This window comes from Pygocentrus nattereri, chromosome 27 (genome assembly GCF_015220715.1).
Source record: "Pygocentrus nattereri isolate fPygNat1 chromosome 27, fPygNat1.pri, whole genome shotgun sequence".
Classification (NCBI taxonomy): Eukaryota; Metazoa; Chordata; class Actinopteri; order Characiformes; family Serrasalmidae; genus Pygocentrus; species Pygocentrus nattereri.
The window spans coordinates 17,525,604-17,548,723 of record NC_051237.1 but is presented as its reverse complement, the minus strand read 5'-3'; the positions used below and the strand labels follow the sequence as shown (position 1 = coordinate 17,548,723).

At 41.4% G+C, this 23,120-nt stretch overlaps 1 protein-coding gene across 2 annotated transcripts in view; it reads left to right on the top strand.

Moving 5' to 3' along the window:
• Positions 1 to 799: 799 nt before the first annotated feature.
• pde4a (phosphodiesterase 4A, cAMP-specific) overlaps positions 800 to 23,120 on the top strand; it is an 81,294-nt gene continuing 58,973 nt past the window's right edge. For both annotated transcript variants that reach the window (XR_005129747.1, XM_017724152.2), the window contains exon 1: positions 800 to 1,092. Coding sequence is in view for 1 of the 2 variants with exons in the window: in XM_017724152.2 (XP_017579641.1) it covers positions 800 to 1,092 (293 nt within the window). In the remaining variant the exon portion in view is untranslated. The remainder of the gene's footprint in view (positions 1,093 to 23,120) is intronic.

Here is a 23,120-nt window from a genome sequence, read left to right as displayed (position 1 = left end):
GGAAGCGAGAAAAGAAACGGACGCCGAGAGAAGCGGAGAGGACAGAAGCGGCGGATTCGGGGCGCATCCCACGCGCGATGCTCTTCTCCGCGCGGACAGCGAACCGCGTCGCTCCAGATACGCAGCCGGAGGTGGACGCGGAGCGGGCGGGCGGCGCGCGCGACCACTTTTAGGCGCCGTGCAGCTGTTTCCAGATGCGCCGGACACTTTCCCTGGACGCGGCTGCGTGCGCGAGCAGCAATAATAATAATAATAATAATAATAATAATAATAATAATAATAGCTCATAACACCAACGCAGCCGCGTGGCACCGCAATAAGGATCGGGTTTTGTTGTTCGGTTGATTTTTTTTTAAACATAACAAGCAATAAATTGTGGGGTAAAGCCGCGCGATGGGCGACCCCAGGACGAAGTTCAGAGAGGTGAAGAGCACGGGCGAGCGCGCGTGGTGATGAAGACGACCCGCGCGGTTGGACAACTTTGGGGGAGTTCCTAACCCGCGGCATGTGGAGGAAACGGGCTGAGCCGTGACCCGCGCGCACTGTGACTAGCCTTCTGCTCGCGCCTGACCGGGCTGTGTTTTTATGTAATAGCTAATCTGGGAAGACAAAATCAGAACCTTTGGACTTGGTCTCCTTCGCGCGTCCAGCCCAGGGCTGAGAATGGAGCAGAGCCGCTTACGGACAGCAGCAGAACCGAGGCTTGCTGCTCTCAGCGCGCGACCCTAGAACACGCGCGCCCTCCGTGCCCCTTCAGAACCCGGGAAGCTTTTTGTTGGCGAGTTCGTGTGGCGCCGCGATGGAAGCCCCGCCGTGCTCGAAGAAGAGCCTGTCCCTGTCTCTGCCCGTGCCCCGCGAGGGCCAGGCCACCCTCAAGCCGCCGCAGCACCTGTGGAGGCAGCCGCGCACGCCCATCCGCATCAAACACCGCGGCTACTCGGACACGGACCGCCATCCGCACCGGCCCATGGAGCGCGCGGACGCCGTGGACACGAGCGACAGACCCGGCCTGAAGAAGTCCCGCATGTCCTGGCCCTCCTCCTTCCACGGCACGAGCAGCGCGGGCATCAGCAACTGTGGTGGAGGCAAACGGTAGGACTCAGTGAGGAACATGATGGGGAGGAGGTGGGGGTTGGGGGGGGGGGTATAGTGATTATAGTGGTTAAAGGAATACTTCACAGTTTTGCCCCAGATGTAGTCGTGTTTGGTGTCTGAACTTTGCTTCTTTACTTTTGGACTGGAGCAAATGTAGCTCCCAAGCAATGGACTCTTATGACCATCATTGCCTTGTGGTGCATGTCAAAAACTGTAATCTGTGTCTCGTGGACAAGAGCCTAGCCCACCGAGTCATATTTCAGTGGTGGTCTCTTATCTGTCATCTGGCCACAGTAGCGGACAGCAAGAGTAGATCTGACTGAATAATGCCACGTTTGTCTCAAGCTGTTGAGTTGTTCGTCGATCTCAGATCTCAGATCTCAGATAGACTTGCTTGTGTGGTTTGTGATATTTTCTTATCAGGCCTGTGCACAGACATTTTGAGGGGCAGAGAAAAAAGGCAGCCTGAACCTGAATTCCATTTTGATTCTCATTGGATTTTCTTATAGTTGTTAGGAGTCTTGTCCAAGGACACGTCTAGACGGGGTAGAGGATTAGATTCGAGAATTCTTGCCTGAGTGGGGGATTGAACCCCAGTCTCCAGATTATGGGGAGTTATAACTAAGAGCAGGTGGTTTCTTTAAGAGGTCCTCATTTCCTTGGGGTCTTGAGGGGCAGGTGTGATCCCAGACCTAGAAAGTCTGGGAACAGCCATAAGAGGGTTTGGGATAAATGTAAGGTAGAAACACAGACTTATGGGTGGGAGTACATTTTCTAACACCCAGTGAAGGCACAGGGTGATGTTTCACTTGTCAAGATTGTCAGATAAATAACGGGCCTGTCGATGGACCATGGATGTAAGTTAGTATGGCTAAAAAGTCCCACCCAAAAACTCCAAGTAGGTGTGGGTCATGTGTGTGGAGAACACGCTGCATATGGTCCATTACCTCTTGCAAGGAAAAAAAGCAGTTCTGTTAAACTAGACTGCACATTGGCGCTAGAAGATATCACTAAGCATGACATAAGTTGATGATGGGTTGTCAACGGTTGTATGTGGCCACAGTTGCAATGGTAATGACGTAGAAAGTACCGGTAGCTATGTTTGAGACAAAGTGAGCTTTTGGATGTGAACAAGCTGAACTATGCGGCATCATGCCCTTTGAATGTGAATGCATGTGAACAGGACACTCATTATCCACAGCAAACAGCAAGATCCATAAATACATCTACTCAATACAGCCATTCCAACAAGCTGCTGACAGAATAAGTCTGTCTGAAATGGCCTAAAGCTATTTTCTCACTCATTTCTGTACATGCTGTGTGTGTATGCAGCTGGAACACTCTTTGCATTTAAGACACAAACTTATTCCTCCATAATGGACAGTAATGGAAACATAACATCCTTTTTTTGTTTGTAAATAATTGTCTTTTGCCATAGAAATGGCCATATATTGGCACTATTTCCAATAGAACTAGTATCTCAAACCTGTAACTTTACAGGAAAGGACGAAAACAGTTCTAAATTTTAATGTGACTCAAGGCACCAGCATTTCACTCCAAGCAACTCTGATGCTTTTCCTTTTGTCCAATTATCGTGCAACTTGTGCACAACGTAAATGACAGTTGCTGCGTTCAAATTACCTAGAAAACTAAAAATCGCAAAAAATGGTCATGCTTGTTTTTCCGTTTTGGACAGCGAACGATATCATAAAACCGCGGAACATCATCATGAAATCTCTCCAAAGAAGGATCCATCAAAGGAACCTGTGCTGGGTGCGACCAGTTTGCTGTTCACTATGTGCTGAGCTAGAGGAGATAAGAAACACACAAAGAAGTTCACATAGATACAGTCATGGCTAAAGGTCTGAGGAGATGCATGATAAAGTTTTACAACCCAGTAGATCTGAGGATGCCCCCAGGTTTACAGGGTCATGGATGGAGAGAATGAGGTTTGAGGTAGCATGATTGGCTGAAGATTGAGGGGAGGACTGAGGAGGTGCAGCACATGATGTTTTTTTTGGTTTAGTGCCATATGTTCATTCTCTACTTTACTAGAAACGTCTAGCACTTACACTCACTGATTGCTTTATGAGATCCGCCAACCTTAGAGATCCACTATATAGGGTACAATTACTCACTGCAACCATCTGTCGTCATGCACATTTTGTCAGCTACCATCTACCCCATTCATCATTGAAGGAGCAATTCATCACTGACCTCCTGAATACTGCTGACTATATATTTTATTGGTGGTAGACCACTCTCAACATTGAAGTGACAGTAGTTGGTTTCATGCTGACTGGAGGATATCAGGCTGAAAATATATTGCTGAAAATGATACTGAAAATGATCCAATACTGATATCTATTACTGCTTTAGTTTTGCACTACAGCTGTGGGCTCATTGGCCAGACTGGTAGTTTCTTGCAAGACATTTTCTCTGGAATTGTTGATTGAACAGCATCCGCCCTCTTTTGATCAAATGTTAGCCCCTCTGCACTAAAGTTCCTCTTGCTACTGCTGCCACTTGCAGAAATGCTTAACCCACTTTGGGCAAGCTTGCTGTAGTGATTGTGCACTACAGCATTGAACTTTCTCCCGTTTTAACATGTTCTCCCACCCCTTAACCTCCGTAACTATTCCAAAAGCAGATCTAGACTACAGGGGCTGTCAGATGACGCCTTTTAAATGTGAGGCGCGCTGAGTGTTGAGCTTCAATAGAAGGAGAATGTGCTCCTTAATGGGGCAAGTTAATTACTCTGTCAAGTGGATAAACACGAGAAAGAGATTTGGGACAAAACGAAAGACAAAAACAAACATTAAACATTTCAAAACTGACATGACATTTTTTTTCACATTTCGATTGTGTTAATGTTTCAGTGTTTTACAGCTCTGGGTGTCCAAAAACTCCAGAAGCTTTTTCTCCAGTGAATCGGAGAAGGCGTCCTGGATATTGATGGGACAGCCGTGATGATGTATGCTACTTTTTTTGTGGCGCTCAGGGTAAAGGTTGGCAGTTTTTCAACTTAAATGTGTGGTTTAAAACATTGCGTAGGCTACAGGAGTGCTTTTCAGTTCTGATGCTTGTCGATCCATAAACGACAATTACAAAAAAAAGGAAAAAAAGAAGCATGCTTGAGAAAATTTGAAAAGGCATCTTCTGAATGCCTTTAAAAAAATAAAAATAAATACAACAAATCTACATGAAAAATCAGCCCAAAACTGCATATTTTGTTGGACCATGTTCGGGTTGGTTTGGGTAGCAGACCTCTAGATAGTTTGAGCATGATAGCCTACTAATAGATGTTCATCATAAGGGAAGAGCTTAATAATAAATCAATAAACGTTGCTAATTTTAAAGCGTAGTAGTTTGATATTTCAGAGGGTAGAATCTCTGAGTAACTTGGTTAAGTTAAGCCAAAGGTTAAGGATGTCTAAGCAGTGAAGCGATAAGGGTCAATTTTTCTCTACAGTTTAGGGCCCCATGGATGGTCCTCTAAAGATGAGCTACAGATGCTGAAATTAATAGAATTGATTAGAATCAGATTTAGGGTGAGGATTAGATTTTTACCTTGTGATTTGAGGATAAGGTTAGGATTACAGTGAGTGTTATGTTTAGTGTTCAGGAAAGGTCAAACTAACGTTACTGTGATAGATGCTCAATTAAATGCAGCTACAAAGCATCTAGAGTGGACCTGGTAAATATCTCAAACACCCAAAAGCACCTTTTGAACTGAGAAAGCCTGCTCTGCAAAACACCCCCAGGTTTAATAAGTGGTAATTCAGTTGAGTCAAGCAATCCACACTTGCTCAAATGCACCTGTCTCTTTGTCTCTTGAATTTTATTACAGTTGCATTATAGAATTACAGATGGCTGATTTCTGGAACTGAATCTGTTTTGTGTTGTTCAGGTTGCCTCACACATTTACTATTTATTATCAGCTTTATTATCTATTACACTGTGTCTGTTTCTAATATAAAGTACAATACGCTATCTGACGCATTTGTCTTCAGTTGGTTTGAATGTATGAATTTTAGATTTGCCATAATTCATCCAGATTTTAGTCTCACATCTTTGTCTTTGGTCTTGCGCACTGTTGAGATTGATCTTAAAGTGGTGCAGGGAACTAGGGGTCATGATGATATTGAGGTAGGCAGTATGATGACATTGTACCGTCCTGATAAGTATGTTATCATAATGAACACTATACTTAACCCGACATATCATAGATATTGTCAGTACTTGCAAAACACTAACCAACAGCATGTTTAATTAGAAAAAAACAAAATTTGTCCTGTTTAATTGAATTTGTTCACATATTAAAATACCATGATACATATTATAGTATTACAGTATGATATTTTACCATGTTCCCCACCCCTACCATGATACAACTCAAATATAGCCATTTTATTTGTTAGCCAAAAAGATCAGTGAACCTACATGTGTCCTCTGAGGTTTTTTTAGGGAAAAAATGTTTTCTTTACTTCACAGCATCATGAGCACGTACGGCTCTGTGAATGGACCTGGAACGTTTGCGTAACCATTTCGTATAATTGTTTTGTGTGAGGGAGCTTTTAGAGGCAGGCATCTGGTTACCATCACCACCACTGTGAATAATTCTGGTTTTGTAAATTTCTCTACAATGCAGCATTTCACATCAAACCACTCCAAGTAACATTGTTTACATCTTAGTGATTTAATGACATAGAAATTTTGAAAAAATTGGTTTCCACTTTAATTTTCTTGACCTGTATTTACTGTATCTATATGCGTTTATGTATGTGCTGATATTGCCCTTAAGGTTGAGTGTAGGTGTTGTGGCCCAGACTTGTATATACGTACTGTACAAGCACGAATGCTGTATGTGTGAATGTAATAGGAATGTTTGGCGAACAGTGGGGACTATTACAGTAATAAAGCGATGCTGTGAGGGCCAGGGGGCTCCCAGGGGGAAAAGGAGGGCCTGAGGCCTGACTTCCGTCTTTCCAGGTTGTGCCGGGGCCACAGACGGCATGCTCGGCAGGCTCCTGGGACAGCGTCCAACTCTCACTGACTGTATGCTGGAGCCTGATTTGTATTCCAGGCCCCAGGACATGCTTGCAGCCATTCCAGGCCAGTCCAAGCATTAGTGCAGCCGCAATGACTCTGCTTGCCCTGCGTCTTCTGTGGGCGGCACAACACAGGGAGAAAGAAAACGAGTGTGCGTGTGGGTCGGTGTGTGCGTGTATGCGAGAATGTGTGTGTGTGTGTGTGTGTGTGTGTGTCTGTGTGAGATTCCACAAGAACCAGACTGTTAAGTCAGTAGATGCTTTACCGGAGTCACTGTGTGTGTATATATATGTGTATTTATGTGTTTTAGGGCACGAAGAGTGTGATTGTACGTTATATTTAATTATGTGAGTGTGTATGCATGCAGTCGTACTGTAATTGTGTGTGGCATTGGTGAAGTTAAAGTTAGTGGGGCCTGGTTACAGGTTTAGGAAGACCACCATCACCTACTTCATTGTAGATGAGGCATTAGAAAATGACACACTCCATTACCATAATCAGAGGGAAGCATTTTGAAGTTTGAGCATATTGAATAGTGAATATTAAACACAAAAAAATAGCTTACCTCACATTTAACTGGCTGAGGTTAGTTTCACTAACAACACATCGCAAGAAAAATGTTTCTCCCAAATAGTAATTTACAGGGGAAGGCAAAAACAACCTTAACTCCTAATGTAAGTTTGTGTTTCTACTTACACATTCAACGTGAAATGTTTACCCAATGTGAAAAGCACAGCCGGTGTGTTCAAGTAATTTAGAAAAAGAAAAACTGACATAAATGAGATTTTTGGTGGGGCTGCAACACTATACAGGCTATTCTCATTAACATGATACAGAGAGCATCTGTAAATGTTTTTTTTTCTTTTCATTTCTTTTTGTAATCTCTGTACCATTTAAAAGCTAATTATTAAAACATACATTTTACAAAGTATAGTATTTTGCAATTTCATTCCATTACCTGGAACAGCTGAAAGATCGTCATCTTTATATTGAAACTGCAGTTAATAGAGCGCAATCACAGGTTTTCAAATCGCAAGAGCTGTAGTTTTTATTATAGCCTACGTCAATCAGGTGGTTGGTTAGTGTAGTGGGTAACACCTCTGCCTTCTACACTGTAGACTGAGGTTCAATCACCCTGGGTATACACCCTACACTATACCAATAAGAGTCCTTGGGCAAGACTCCTAACACCGCCTTGGCCTACATGTGTAAAATGATCAAATTGTAAGTCGCTCTGGACAAGAGCGTCAGCCAAATGCCGTAAATGTAAATATTGTCCTAACAAGTTTGGGAAATTTAACCTAATAACACTGAGTTTGTGCACCACCTTTAGATGAGATGCATCTGGTATCCATGACGACACAACCACAGGTAAGTTGTAGGCTGCCATACTAAGTTCAGCGTTCAAGCCTCAAGCCCCAAAAAACTGGCCAGTGACCACTTGCATAAAACATCTTAAGTTAAGTAAGTTATGTTAAGATCATTATAAATCTATGTTCATTTAAACTAGGCAACTGTGAAAAACATAAGTGCTGAAACTTAAACTTGGAGTCCAAATTTGAATCTACAATCCTCAGTTTTTTCCCCTCACTCTATAACGTTTTCCTGAAGGGGTTTTATGTAGTTCACTTTGGCAACAAGAAAAACTCAGGGTCAATATTCACTTAAGATGCTTTTTGCAAGTGTTCACTGGACAGCAGTTCATAGAAGATAATCATCGTTCATTGTTGAGTTCACAATGAAATCATTAGAGATTCCACATTTTTTTAATGGAAAAAAAAGAAAAGGATAAATATTGAGAATGAAAAACACACATATGGACACGTTTTGATAATAAGAATTTGGGTTAGAATACTTAGAATACTATATACCACGGTGTATAATACACCGTTTAACCAGAGGTTTCCCTTTAACATCACTTGGTGTCGACTTTTACAGTGGATGGTTGACGTCTGCAGTGTTTCAGTGTGTTGCAGTGCAGTGCAGTTGCTTTTTAAAAGTACTGAACGTTGTTTTCTTTACCACACTCGGCGACTACTAATCACAAGCTAGGTGAATAGCTTAGAAGGACTGGGCACAGATCACCATCAACAGAAACAGTGGTGTAAGCTACATGTTAAAAAAAGTCTTCACACAAAAAAAGCCTTTGCATGACCATTATCCACCATGGAAATGTTGCCATGGTTATAGCGTCTGCCGAAAAATTGATGATCTTTTATTTAATTAACGTAGAAACAAGGCCCAAGCATGCGGGACATTCCCTTTTGCCCATGACGACCATACATTCTGGGATATTTTATTGGCCATTGAAGACTTTTTGGGGGTGGGGGCCTGGATTCCAGATAAGAGGTACCCCACCCTCCATACCCCAGCTGGTTGTGTATGAGACATTATATTCATTTCAGTGGAATTTCTTGCAATGAGCGATTTTGCATCCTGCAGTTCCTGGGCAAATACATTTCGTTTGCATCTTTGACCAATAGCACTACTTTTTTGGCTGCGTTGACCCCTGAAGGGGAGACCCTTCACCACTGAACATTCAAGATGAAGGAAACACTACATATAGCAATGTTTAGGCACAATCCTTTAAACATTTCCTCCCAACTGGCTGTAAATAAACACTGCAGTGTTAGCTTGTTTGCCACCCCATTGCTGCCAACCACACCATATCTACACCTTTTTGCTATATATGGTTTTATATATATATATATATATAAATAAATTAAATTTTGTGTTTTTACTGTTTATGGACGGCTAGTTAGCCAACTGCAGTTATCTTGGGTTTTTGTGTACAGATCAGTGTACAGATCAGCACTGCACTCTTATTAGTACAGTTTAGTTAACTTTCTTGTCATTGCTGTTTAAGGTTAGTGAGTTAGCTAGCTTGCAAACTACAGCAATATAGATGGTTATTTTTTACTCACCGGTCTGCTGGTCCATTTCGCAAGGCTACACAAACTGTAAACATCTAGAGTGAATACGGCTTAGTCGCTGCTTTACTCGAGTCATTGTTTGTATGTGTTTAAGTGTGTTATGAAGCAAACTGTGACTGTGCATGTGTGTGCATATAAGTGTGTTTAGATGTGTTAGGGAACAAAATATGTGTGTGAATGTGCATTTTCTAAGCATATTTTGCTTTAGAGTGTATATGTGTGTGTGTGTGTGTGTGTGTGTGTGTGTGTGTATATATATGTGTGTGTGTGTGTGTGTGTGTGTGTGTCTGGAGGGCTCTACATAGCACAGGATGTGGATGCTAATCAGTGCTGTCTCCTTTACACTCGCATCCAGCCGGGTAGAGGAAGAACTTTTATTTCACATGTGAAGTTTTTATTTTCATCCTTTCCGTTTATTAGGGTGATATCTTTTCCTCCTTTATTTTGTGCTGACAACCAAATTATGGCGTCCCCGGTGCTGGGTGCCCGGTCTTGGGATTTATGGAGCCTCACTAACATGCTGCTTGAGTCCAGCGCACTTCCCCTGTCATCTGCTCCTCAAAGCCTGGGGCCACTCTCAAATCACTCTAGTGTGGGTGACGCTGCCTCCTCCACATCTGCTTGCCTGATGCTACATTTATGCCCAGTGCCTTGCCTGCAAAGTCAAGACAACCTTTATATTTCCCAAGCGAACTCAAAAATTCTCATTCAGGACAGATCAAACTTAAATGCCTTTCGAAAGTGAACACTCAAAATGTGAAACACCTCATGTACCTGACTTTTATCACTCACTAAATCACATACTCACTCATATTTAGCAGGCGGAAGATTCTCCACAAGGAGGAGCTATTAGGAGTGAAAAAGCTTTTGGGTACATCTTTGAAAGGGAGAAAACTGTCACACGGCGGCGCTTATTCATCAAAGTTGCAGTTGAATCAGATCATAAAATGACCATTCACAAATTTGACCTAGTCATCAATTTCTTCTTTGGCATATCTGTACCATCAACCTCATGTTTGGTAGAAATGCTTGATTTGCAGTTAAATAATATTGTTAATAACAATATAATCAATAATACCTGCAATAATAGCAAAAACATAGAACACTAAAGTAGATTTAGTATTTGGCACTTATTTTTACATGGATGCTGATATAAACCTATGCTGTGATTATACATTCCACTTAATGCTAAATCAGACATGGAGTTTGCTTTGATGAATAAGGGCCATTATGATCTATTTGCAGAGGCGCACCACAAGTTTTAGCGCAAACATTTTAGGCTTTGTGATTTTTAGCGTTTAACATTTTGAAGGTGATAATTCCAGAAGCACATAAGTTCCAAAAATGTCCATTTTTACAAATATATTTTATTGTTATATTAATATATTATTATTTTTATTATTATTACTATTATATATTCAAATTATTGAAATGTTCTCTATGAATAGAATTACTGTTAGTTATTTCGCTTTGTACAGCTTCTGTCTTGAAACTGTTGACTAAGAACAAATGGCTTAAACTGAAGTGGAGGAAGATAGCGCCACACTGGCAGTAGAACACACACCAGCAGGATCTCATGAATGCCTGAATGTTTGTTGTTACATATTGTGTGTGTATGAAGTAAATGACCAGAAACATACCCTACATAAGTATTCGGAGTACATCTGAAGCTGCTGGTGTTGCATTCTTACATCACTAAGATAGTGAAGATGACCATGGACCAAAGGGGAAAAAAACACTAGGGGTGCTATCTAAGAGTGGCTCTTCACATAAGTGATACACTGGGTCCTTGTTTTTTAATTGAGGTCAATTTTCTTTTTTCCAATGAAAAGGTAAAAAGCAGGCACCTTTCTGGTCACGCTGCAATCAGGAGGACCTTGATGAGAAGCACTGTGCACCAATCAAGGAAGCAATCACCCCTCTCTTGAGATTCCGTGACACTGTGTCCTGGATGTAGAACTGGCAAAGCCCTTTGGCAGTCAGTGGAGCATATGGTTCCTTCCAGCTGTGTAGGCTGACGAAGGGAAGGGATACTCCCAGAAGCCAGGCCTGTGTGTATAGGTTCTTGCTTTTTGGGGCAAACCACTTGCTTGTGGAAAGTGATGACACATTTCTTTGAAATACTGGAGCTTGAAAATATCCTTTGGGAAAGTGGAACTCAGACTTCTTCCATGTTTCTGTCAGCTATGTTTGTTTCTCAATCAGTAATTTCTGAAAAATTCACTTTGTGGTGCCTGCAAATGGCAACCTGGCAAAGGCACTGCTTCACAGCACAGAGTTAAGACCACTGGTAAGACTTGTGTTCAAGTCCCAGGCATGCTATGTGCTGCCTGTGGCTTGGAGAGGGGGTCCATGGAATGCAGCTGTTTTTTTATTGAGAGAAAAGGATGGCCACTGCCCTCGGTAAACGACACACCAGCCAATCAAGTGGTTAGATGATTATACGGCAGAGTCAAGTACTTCTACTCAGAGCGCATCGAGGCACTTGGCGATGCTGTGTGGGCAGCAGATCGAACCCGTAACAGGCTTCATATGCATTTAGTACTTGATAGGAGGCATGCTACACTGTGATTTTGCTATGACTAAACCATGAGGGAAACGCTAAGAAGAAAAAAAGTCTCCTATAGCGTTAAGTGGACATTTGCGGTCTTTCCATTTACTTGCTATGGACTGTGATTTACTGCACCACATCCTTTTAGTCATAAATTTATTCAAAGTGCGGCGTTGTGTTTGGACTGCCACCTGTGTCGTCAAGTTCTCTGTATTTGCTTTCATCCATCAAAACATAATCATGTGCAGTTAGACTCAATTTCCAGGTTTCATGGTTTGTTTGTCATATGTAAGCAACATAAGCTTGGGTACAATGGGAACGTGCCCGATCACTTACCCAATCGGCAAACACATAATAAATCAAGATCTACACAATACAGGGACCAGGTTGCAATCACACACATGCTTTGCATGGACAATATATTTAAGCTAAACACTATAATGTAAAATATACAATGTTATGCAGATAATTTTTTAATTATATTTAGCCAATTTCACTCAATATGGATGCACAATATGAGGAATGGCTGTATAATAGAAACTATGCAAAAGAATAACTTCCTCAGCTATGCAAAGCCAGCACAATAGAATGTCTGCAAAAATGCATAGGACACTAGCAATGGTATAAACAGACATGTACAATAAAGCTGCTGTGGGCTGCAAGATATTATTAATGAGACTTAGGGAGCTTCAATGCATGTGACAGCTAGAAGTATCAGTATCAAGACAGCTCACGACTGCAGCTTGTTAACAATGTGTATGGGTAAAAATATGCACAGACTGTTATGGAATTTGCTGGTTAGAGTGAGGCAGAGAAGATTTTTGCACCTCATTCCTGGCCACAATAGGATTCAGCTTGCGACCAGGGTGGGTCATGATATTTACAGTAGCTTGCGCATTCAGTAAGATGATAGGGCTAGATGGGCGCCGAGCCCAACAGAAGTGGCATAAGATCCCTCTTTTGGGAGGTCACTGAAAAGTTATTTTAAGTCTGCGTGTATCATTTTCTCAAATGTTCACATGTGGACCAAAACCAAGACATGACTATACCACCAAAACTTGAATCTCATCCTGATTAGCTGTTACTGCAGGCGGTCAGATTCCAGTCTGTTGTACGCAGTGGTGATATAACACTGGATCACTGTGGAACTCGAAAAGACTGGATCCAAAACTGTTGTGCACCAGGAATGAATCAGAGTAGCTATAATCAATTTTTGTTTTAATACCTGTTTTAGCTGTTTTTGTAGAAATTAAAATAGTTGAAAATGGAATTATTCACATGATGAATTCACATGATGTCTTCGGTTTACCACCAGGTATTAACAGACCAAGACAGCCACCCTATGGGCCCTCTAATAGTATGTTAATGCTAAGCTAACACTGGCGTGACTGAACATTTTGGCCTTAGCATTAGCAGTGACACTAGAGCCTTGCAAAAGAGATTCTAGATCTGGGGGTTTCCAGTCTTATCCACACTCATACAGCATACGCATGGCTGCAGGCTTTCACTGCAAACAAGCTGGAGCACACCTGATTCTTCTTGTTTAATCAGTCAGTGCTTAGTCTTCAAACATTTCATCAGGTGACCTCCTGTGCTGTTGGAGAAAAAACCTGCAGCCACACCGGCCCTCTGTGGATAAGATTGGCCACCCCTGTTCGGGATGCTATATTTGAAGATTGTAACAGACATTGTTGTATATATTACCTTGTATGTTACAGTTTTCTGGTGACTTTGTCACAGTGAAGAGTCCTGATGTAGCACTGCCACCACTACTACTGTTACATTATTCTTCACAAAATTGGCCCCATTCATTGTAAATCAAAAACAGTCAAATTAATATTACCACAATACATGCAGAGTTTAACCTCCTACGGTTTAATGGCAAGGACCAACACGAAATAATTTAAACGAAATAATTTAAGTTTCATAGAAACTGAATAATTCATAGCATAGTAGTTACTGAATGATCTCATCATTACTCATCATGATTACTGAAAGGGCTCATATTGTACATTTTTCTTGTATTTTATGTTTTTCTAATGTAAAAATGAGCAGCTAGGGCCTAAAGAGCTGTAGGCTGAATAGGCAGGATGCATGTAAATGAAATTCCAAATGGACATAGTCTCCATATATGGACTCTGTTGACTGTGAAATGTATGGGATGTCTAGAAACAAAGGTGTATAAACAATGTTTAAGTACTACATCAAAGTCTTTTTTTAAGTGAGGAAAATGAAATTCTCTATATAGCTGTTTAGATGTTAAGGTAGTCTGTGGTTAAAGGGGTTAAATACAACAAGTTTGATGATTCTATTAGGTAAAAGTTGTCTGAAAACTACTGCCATGTACATGTACAATCCATCTTTCTTCTTTGATAGCCTAGAATGCCATTTTAGGTCTTTTGCGCAGCAGTCCTGAGGTCTCAAGCAAAATGTCGTAGATGGGGACATGATGGCTTTGTGCATTAAATCCAGCATGTAGTCTCAGGATGGGTGTAGAGGCCCAGTGTAATGTGAAAGGATTGTTGACCAAATATGCATCTTTGCAAAGCATGACAGTTAAAAGAAAGTATTTACCTGCCACGGCATACAAAAGAAACTCTAAGCCACATGATTCTCACTATATGATCTTTAAAGCAGCAATTTCGTTCATTTTAAACAGAATGATATGCAAGAGGGACTCTCGTGGTGTCATCTGGAAACTCCACCCGTATTCCTTCTGTGAGCTTTTTCTGTAGCGTGTAAGCGTGCAGCTTGTCCATATAATGAAAAGCCCCATGACAGTGTAGAATATGAATGAATCCACATGCTGTGTTCCTGGACACTTTTTATTTTCTTTCTGGAACGCACCAAAAAATCTGTACTTATCGACTGGTGCTGTCAACCATGAAAAAAACCAGACCTGTGCACACCCCCACAGTGGCCTGCACTTGTGAATATTCGTGAAGGCTGTGTGGCACTTTTGATTCTTTTGCTGCAAGGGCATTTGTCAGTTTATTTACATTATGCAGCTACTTTTATTTGCATGTGCTGTAAAAGTGTTTGGCCCCTTCCAACTTTCGTGTTTTTGCATAGTTGTCAAACTTAAATGTTTCAGATCATCAGAATACTTTTAATATTAGACAAAGGTAATCCAATTTCATTTACTGAAGGAACATTGCTCTTCATCCTTACTTTCCCTATGTGAAAAAGTAATTGCGCCTACTAAATCAAGTCAACCAAATTCAGTTGACCATCGGGTTCAATTTCGCCTGCCACACCCAGGCATGATTACTGCCAGACCTGTTAAATCTAAACATCACATAAACAGAACCTGTCTGCCACTGTAAACAAGGGCTGTTTTGAGACTCTCTAGCCCATTCAGACTAGAACATTTCTAAAAGCAGCACATGATGCCACATTCCAAAGGGATTCAAATACAGATGTGAAACAAAGTCAATGAAATCTACCAGTTTGGAAGGAGTTACAGACCATTGCTAAGGTTCTGGGGCTCCACCAAACCACAGTGAGAGCCATTATCCATATATGGAGAAAACTTGGAATGGTAGTGACCCTTACTAGGAGTGGCAGGCCTACAAAAATTCACCAAGCATGCACTGACAACTCATCCAGGAGGTCACATAAGAACCCAGACAAACATCTTGTCACGATTGGCCTCTCCCAGTCCTGTCCATGTGCTCGTATTGTTTACTTCCCAGTCCTGTCCATGTGCTTCTACGTCTTGTTTCATGGCTCCACCCCTGATTGTTTCCAACTGTTTCCCACCTGTCCCTCGTTGTGAGTTTGCTGGTGTAAGTTTAGTGTTTGTTGGATGTACTGTTTGAAGTGTCTGTATTGTTTGAAGAGTTTTGTTTATTTCTGGTCTGTTTGGAGTTCTGTGTTCATTTTGTCATGTCTGTCCCTCCTGCTCTCCATATTGGCCATTTGAACCTGGACTGTCTTGACCCTGATTTTGGATTTGCCCATAATAAATCTTGCTTGTCTCCGCACATGCGTCCGTCTCCTCATCGCTCCACGTTACACATCTAAAGAACTGCAATCCTCACTTGCCTTGGTTCAGGTCAATTCATTGCAAGGCACAAACAACTGCTGACCAAAAAGAACATACAAGCTCATCGGGATAAGACTCTTGGATATATTGATGGGACTGAAGAGTCAAAGATGGAACTTTTTGGAAGACATGGGTCCCATTACATCTGGTGTAAAGCTAACCCTGCATTCCACCATAAGAACCTCATAACAGCAGTCAAACATGGTGATGGGAGTGTCGTGGTGTGGAGCTGCTTTGCTTCCGCAGGACCTAGACGACTTGTGATAATTGATGAACCCAAGAATTCTGCTCTCTATGCAAACTCCTGAAGGAGACTGTCCACCCATCAGTTTGTGACTTAAAGCTCAAGTGTAATGGGGTTATTCAGCAGGCCAATAATCTGAAGCGCCCGAGGAAGTCCACCTGAATGGCTCAAAAGAAACCGAAAAAAGATTTTGGAGTGTCTGAGTAAAAATGTTTACTCGAATCCCATTCAGATGCTGTGGCAAGACCTTAAACGGGCAGTTCATACTGAAAAAGCCTCCATTGTAGACCAATTGAAATAATTCTACAACGAAGAATGGACCACAATTCTTCGACAGCGATGTAATAGACACATCACAAGTTATCGTTGCAGCTGTTACTGGCAATGGTGACACAACAAATTAAATTTAGGGGCAATTACTTTTTCACATGCGTGATATAGGCTTGCAATAATTCTTTATCTTCAGTAAATGGATCAATCATTTATCTTCAGTAAATGGATCAATCATTTAAAAGCATTTTTATGTACTTGTGTTGTCTTTATCTTTATTATTTAGATGGTCTAAAACATTTAAATGTAATAAATTGCCAAAAATGGAAGAAATCAGGTGAGGGGCAAATACTTTTTCACAGTAGTATATGTGTGTGTGTGGGGGGTAATTATTCATGTCGCATGCCCCAGTGCAATCTGGGAAGTTACTGCTGTAGAAAGAATGACCGACGTTGAACAGAGGAACCGCTCAGCATGCAGTTCTGTTGCTATGGTTACTTGTTTTGTGGATGTGTAAAATAGATACATTCGCCCAAAAAGGCAAAAGGAAGTCTGATTCCCTGATGTGCTGTGTGTTGTCAGGGCATGTCGAAGCAAACGCATTTTATTAGCTGTTCGCTGTGAAGTAGACTCACATTTTTTGATAAGCCCTGCGTCTCTGAGAGCCCAGAGGTTATATGACACCAGTTTTATAAGTTGAATTGTCTTTATTTGTCTGGTGTTTTCTGGTACTTCAGTGTCCCCGTTTGTCTGCCACCCCCAGCTTCTTTCCACTGTCCCTCTCTGTAGCTCTAATTCCTTCTTTCTCTCAATCTTGGCTTCTCTCTCTCTCTCTCTCTCTCTCTCTCTCTCTCTCTCTCTCTCTCTCTCTCTCTCTCACTCTCATTCTGTGTACAGTTATGATGTCTATAGATAAATACTGTAGTGCTCTTTTGGAGGCCTGTTGGGTAGCTGCCAAGCTTGTTAAGCACTTAATTAGACACACCTGTGATTAATTAGCTCAAAGCAGGATTGTGACACACTTTTTATTATTGTTCTAACTGTAATCAACACAGAGGACAGTATTCATATTTGCAAGATTTTTGTCTCGCCTCTTTTGCCCTGATCTCTGTCACATCCATCAGCATCAGTTCTTGGCCCTTTGCTCTTTATACTGTACATGCTCTCCCTTGGTGACATCATCAGGCGACGTGGATTGCAGTTTCGTTGTTTTGCGGACGATGTGCAGATCTATATATATACTAAACCATCTCACAGTTTACCGCCCTCGGTGTTGATGAACTGTTTAGCAGATGTTAGGACATGGATGACTGAGAACTTCCCGAGTCTGAATAGTAATAAGTTGGAGGCCATATTAATTGCCTCTCCAGCTACAGATAAAAAGATAAGCAACACTGCCGTCTCTATCTCTGGTTATATTGTCTCTTCTTCAACCCAGATCAGAAACTTGGGAGTGATCTTTGACTCCACTCTGTCTTTTGAACCCCATATCAAGAACACTTGTAAGGCAGCCCTTTTCCATCTGAAGAGCATTGCTAGGATCTGCCCTTTTCTCTCCTTTTCTGCTGCTGAGACTGTTCTCCATGCTTTTGTAACATCTAGAATTGACTACTGCAGTGCTGTGCTACGTGGACTCCCTGCTCGGGTTCTGAACAGGCTGCAGTATGTGCAGAATTCAGCTGCTAGGGTTTTAACCCACACTAGATCCTGGGAGCACATCAGTCCATCTCTGAAAAAGCTGCATTGGCTCCCAGTTCAGCATCGCATTGGATACAAATTGCTTGTGCTGGTTTTTAAATCTTTGAGTGGCCTTGCCCCCTCCTACCTTGGCAGTCTGCTTCAGTTAAACTCTCCAGCTCGCTCCCTTTGCTCGTCTGATTCACATTTGCTCAAAGTTCCTCCCTCTAAGCTGTGCACTGTTGGTGACAGGACATTCAGTGTTGCTGGCCCCAAGCTGTGGAACAGTCTCCCCTCTGAGTCGCGTGCTTGTTCGACCCTCGCTATGTTCAAATAGCCTGGCTTGTTCAACCCTGGCTATGTTTAGTCTTAAAACCCACCTTTTCCAGTTGGCTTTTAGGTGAACCAGTACTGTTATTTTTTTTTGTGAATTATGTGTATTGCTTTTATATATTTCTATGCTATTTTAATGTCTTTTTAATTTAATTTCTTTTTAAATTCAAATTTTCTTTGTACTGTGTCCTTGGGTGTCTTGAAAGGCGCTTATCAAATAAAATTGTATTATTATTATTATTATTATTATTATTATTATTATTATTATTATCATTCAATCTTGAAGTGTCTTCCGGACCTCTGAGCCTTTTGCCTGCCGAGCTTTGCCTTCAGTTCAACCAATGTTGCCAGACTAGGCAGTTTCCCACCTCATTTGGTCGTTTTTGATTGGATTAGGTGGGGAAAAAGTGCTTTGGCAGGTGGACAAAATTTGAGATGGTTTATCCTGATTTTGGCAATTTAAAGGAAAAAAATGTAAAACCTAAAATTTCAGTCAACCCAATCTCTGTCCATATCCAAGCAGTTATCAAAACTTTGCTTGACATATTATTGAGTCTTGTTGAGAGGAGGTTGCCATGCCCATCATCACTGCTCACCATCTCAGAGTCAAAACATGGCATTGATTATCCATTGGAATTACAGTACTGAGTGTATGTTCTACTGTAGTAGGATTGGTCAGTGATCTGTTTTGTTTTTTTTTTAATTATGTTTATGGAAATAGTTATGCTTCTTTTGTTGATTGCAGTATTGTCATTTTTAAAATTTTATTCTTAACACCAGTGACATTAAACACAAAAGAAATACAGTGTAACGATATTCCCCAGTACGTTATAATTGATGCCATGGTGTTTAAATGCTGTATTATTTAGTATTATGGTTGAAAAGCTGACCTTAGACGTTTAGCTTTTTTGGGCAGTTTTTCGACCCTTTTGGTGGATTTGAAACATTTTTAAGGAAGCAATGTGGCACCACTGAGTTCAGGCTTTATGTATCCCCGTATGTTCTTGTCGTACATGCTGTCTTGATCCTTCGAAATTGCTTCCTTCAGAAATACAAAACCCTTCACACGCTGTCTTGAAGCAAATCGCCCTGTTTCTTGTTCAAATGTCGCCTTCTTCACTTCTGACTCTCCCTCTAATTCTTCACCACATCTGAAGACACGGTTATTATCATTGGTGTAGCTCGTGCTCCCTCCCTGTTCATTCATTGGGGTGTCACTCATGTACACCTAGTATGGATCTGAGGCCACTTGTTCCTCATAAATCCATTTGCTGCCTCTTTTCAGCTCCTTGTTTGCTAATTACACACCCCATATGATTCTTTGTCCTCTGTAATTACCGACGTCGATCTCTTGATGCCTTTCTTTCCTCCTTCTTGTGCCATTTTGCCCAATTTCCCTCTGTCTCTCTCTCGTGCTCCATGTTCCTCTGCTCTCCTTTTGTCTCTTCTATTGTTCTCCTCTCCTCGTTGAGCTCTCAGTGCCATTCAGATTCTGGGTGATACTCTGTAGCTCATGCTTACTGTTGAGTTAATAACGTATCTTTAAATCTACCCCCCACACCCCTCCCCCCAACTCTTTCTCTCATCCACTGAGATTCTTACTGTGCGGGCTTGCTAGCCCTCAAGCATTTATAAATCTCACTATCCCACTCACATTCATTTCCCCAGTGGCTCAATGAACTGGCCACCATTAGGCATTTGCTTATTACTTCTCGATGGCCCCTGTGGGCACACCGCATTTAATGGCACTGCTTACGTTCGCAATGCATCCCCTTTGCGTTCACCATCCATCAAGGCCCAACAGCACATCTCTGATAGCTCGCCAGCCAGCTAGCTCGCAGGCACATGCATGGTGATCCATGGCTCTCGAGCAACCCGCTCTGAGCGGGGAGGAGACTATATCGCTCCTTTGTTTAATTAGCAGAGCTATCTGAAATCTATACAACCATTTACAAGTCAAAATGCCACAAGCAGTGAATGAAAGGATCCCAGGCTCTCCGTTCCAGGCTCCCTTTGAACAGCTCTCAAGCAGTGTGCTGGTAAAAGCACAGCCAATAAATCCGTGGCATGCCGTAGGGTTTGGATGAATCCCAGCTGTGCCATGAGATGCCTGTGGCCAGGGGCACATGATTGTTGTTGGCTGCATTGACAAGGGGAGCGGTGGGGCAACTAATGGTTGTATTTCAGTCAGACGGCCAGATGGTCATGTAGTAAATCCAGAGATCAGTGCTCTCCTCCAAGTGCATTAATTGTGCATTGAAGCGTGTTGTGTGGCTCAAAGATTGATGGTGCAGCAAAAAAGTTGGGCCACTGTGCAAAATGTAAATAAATGCAGAATGCAATAATGTGAAAATCATTTAAAATATCAAATGTTGAAACTGAAAAATTATTGTATTTTGAAAAAATATATGCCCATTTGAATTTGATGCCACCAATAAGTTTCATCAAAATTGGGACAGGAGCATGTTTACCACTGTGTTGCATTACCTCTTAACGACTCTGTAAGCATTTGGGAACTGAGGAGACCAACTGCTGTAGTTTTGAAAGTGAAATGCTTTCTAATTACTGCTCACCAGTGTCCTTTGTTGTGTTTTGTGTTTCATAATGTGCAAAATGTTTTCAGTGGTTGACAGGTCTGGACTGCAGGCAGGCCAGTTTAGTACCTGGACTCTTTTACTATGGAGTAATATGTGCAGAATGTGGTTTGGCATTGTCTTGCTGAAATAAGCAAGGCCTTCCCTGAAAAAGATACCATCTAGGTGGCAGTATATGTTGCTCCAAAACCTGTATATGTTGTTCAATGTTAATGATGCTTTCACAGAAATGTACACTAATGCACCCCTATACTATCACAGATGCTGGCTTTTGAACTGTATACTGGTAACAGACTGGATGGTCCCTCTGCTTTTCAGCCCAGAGCATCCCTGATTTCCAAAAAAAGTTTCAAATTTTGATTCGTCGGACCATAGAACACTTTTCCGCGTCACCTCAGCTCATCTTAAGTTGCTCGGGCCCAGAGAAGATGACAGCGTTTCTGGATCTTGCTTCTTTGCATGGTAAAGTTTTAACTTGCATTAGTGGATGCAGCGATGAACTATGTTCCTGGTTCCATAAATGTACTTTATATATCTTTTCCAATCTTTAAAGCCAGAGATACAGTGTGCAATATTAGAAATCTTGTTCTTTGGTTGGCTAATCACAAAAAATGTGAAATCATACCTCACACTGTGTGTAGTGAGATCTGCTTAAACTACAAGACAAGAGACTAAAATTTCAGAAATGTTAGAAATCCATCCGATCGTCTGACATTTTTGGAGCTTGTTTGGGCAATTAATCAGGCATATCTAACCTCCTCACACTGCACGCCAAACTCCAGCCAATGAAGCAGAATTCAGCCAGATCATTTGGATGATGACCAAATGGTACCTGAAATATTGCACAGTATATGCCTGACTTTATACAAATTTAGGAATATCTTGGGTTTTATTTTATTTTTTAGGTGCAGTGTGTGGTTCTCCTTTCCGACCTCTGTGGTCTTCTCGCATGGCTGGGTGTGACAGATGTGATACTAGAGTCAGGTCAGAGGCTGACTTTCTGTGGCTGAATGTTACGAGGATGAGCCAGGCTTAAGGCACATAGCAGCCAGCACACAGAATCCACACCTGTCATCTTTTTGCGTCAACAAATGGAGTGCCAAGGGCCTCAGGCCGTTCTAAAATAATACCCTGCAGGGGTCCTGGAGTTGCCATCCACTGGGTGTTAGTAAACTATGGCAGCAGTTGTAACAGATATAGTGTACTGGCAGGATCTGAATCAGGCTCTTGACAAAGTGGTCCCGAGGCAGTAACTGGCATAGCTTTGCATATATGTTCACAAGGGCAAAGGGGTTGGGTTATGTGAAAGACTTCTTGACCAATGTCGACCATTTTTGATTTTGCTTTCAATGGATGATAGGGTAAGATTTTTGTAAATAAGATGTGTAAGTAGTAAAAATATTATGAAGTTTAAAGAAATTGCACATATTGTAAAGGTTTTAAGAGGAACCCTTAAGTCGGTCTCATAAAGGTTCCCAATGTTTTAAGCCATAAGTGTTTCATCTTAGAGGTCTGCACAGACATGAAATTGAAGCTCCAACGCAACCCATACCCTCGATTTTGAGACCCAACCCGACCAGGTCTGACTCATACTGCTAAATTTAAAACCCTAACCTGCTTGCACTCACTAACAGAGATAGATTATCACAGACAGTGTTTTCCTGTGCTTTGCTTTCTTACTTCTGCTTACTATTTTTTGAATCATTGACAGAAAATGTCATGCTGGGATTGATATTTTGATATTTTACATATCTACAACACCCTAGCAACAATTATTTAAAGTATGTTTTTGTGGAATTGCTGAGAGAAAGAAAACGCTTGAAGATTGAAATTGATGTTCGCATATTCCTTAAACAGAAAAAAACACTTTTTAGAAAAAAAAACAGTGCAATCTGAGCCAAATGTTGAATGTGAGAAACCATCCTGAACCTGGCAGAAAACCAACCTGATATTTTGTCAGGCTCTCGTTGCGTAGCAGACCTCTAGTTCTTCTAAAGCATTGCTCAAAGAAACCTTTTACGCACACAAAACACAAAACCTTAATATTTTCAGCCCTTTTATTTATATATATATATATAAGTGAATCACAATCCATTAAAATCCCATTACTTTACATTACATCAAAAAAGCATGTTAACATTAAAAGTTAAGAATCTGGTTTCCCAAGAACATCAGTGTTAAGATCATCTTAACTGGTACAGAGAGTGTTCAGTGTGACGCTTGCTCTACTATTTAAGAATCATCTTTGTCCTAAGATGTTCTTGGGAAGCCCAGCCAAGAATATTTTTTTCTTTCTTCTATGAAGTAACAAATTCAGAGATAT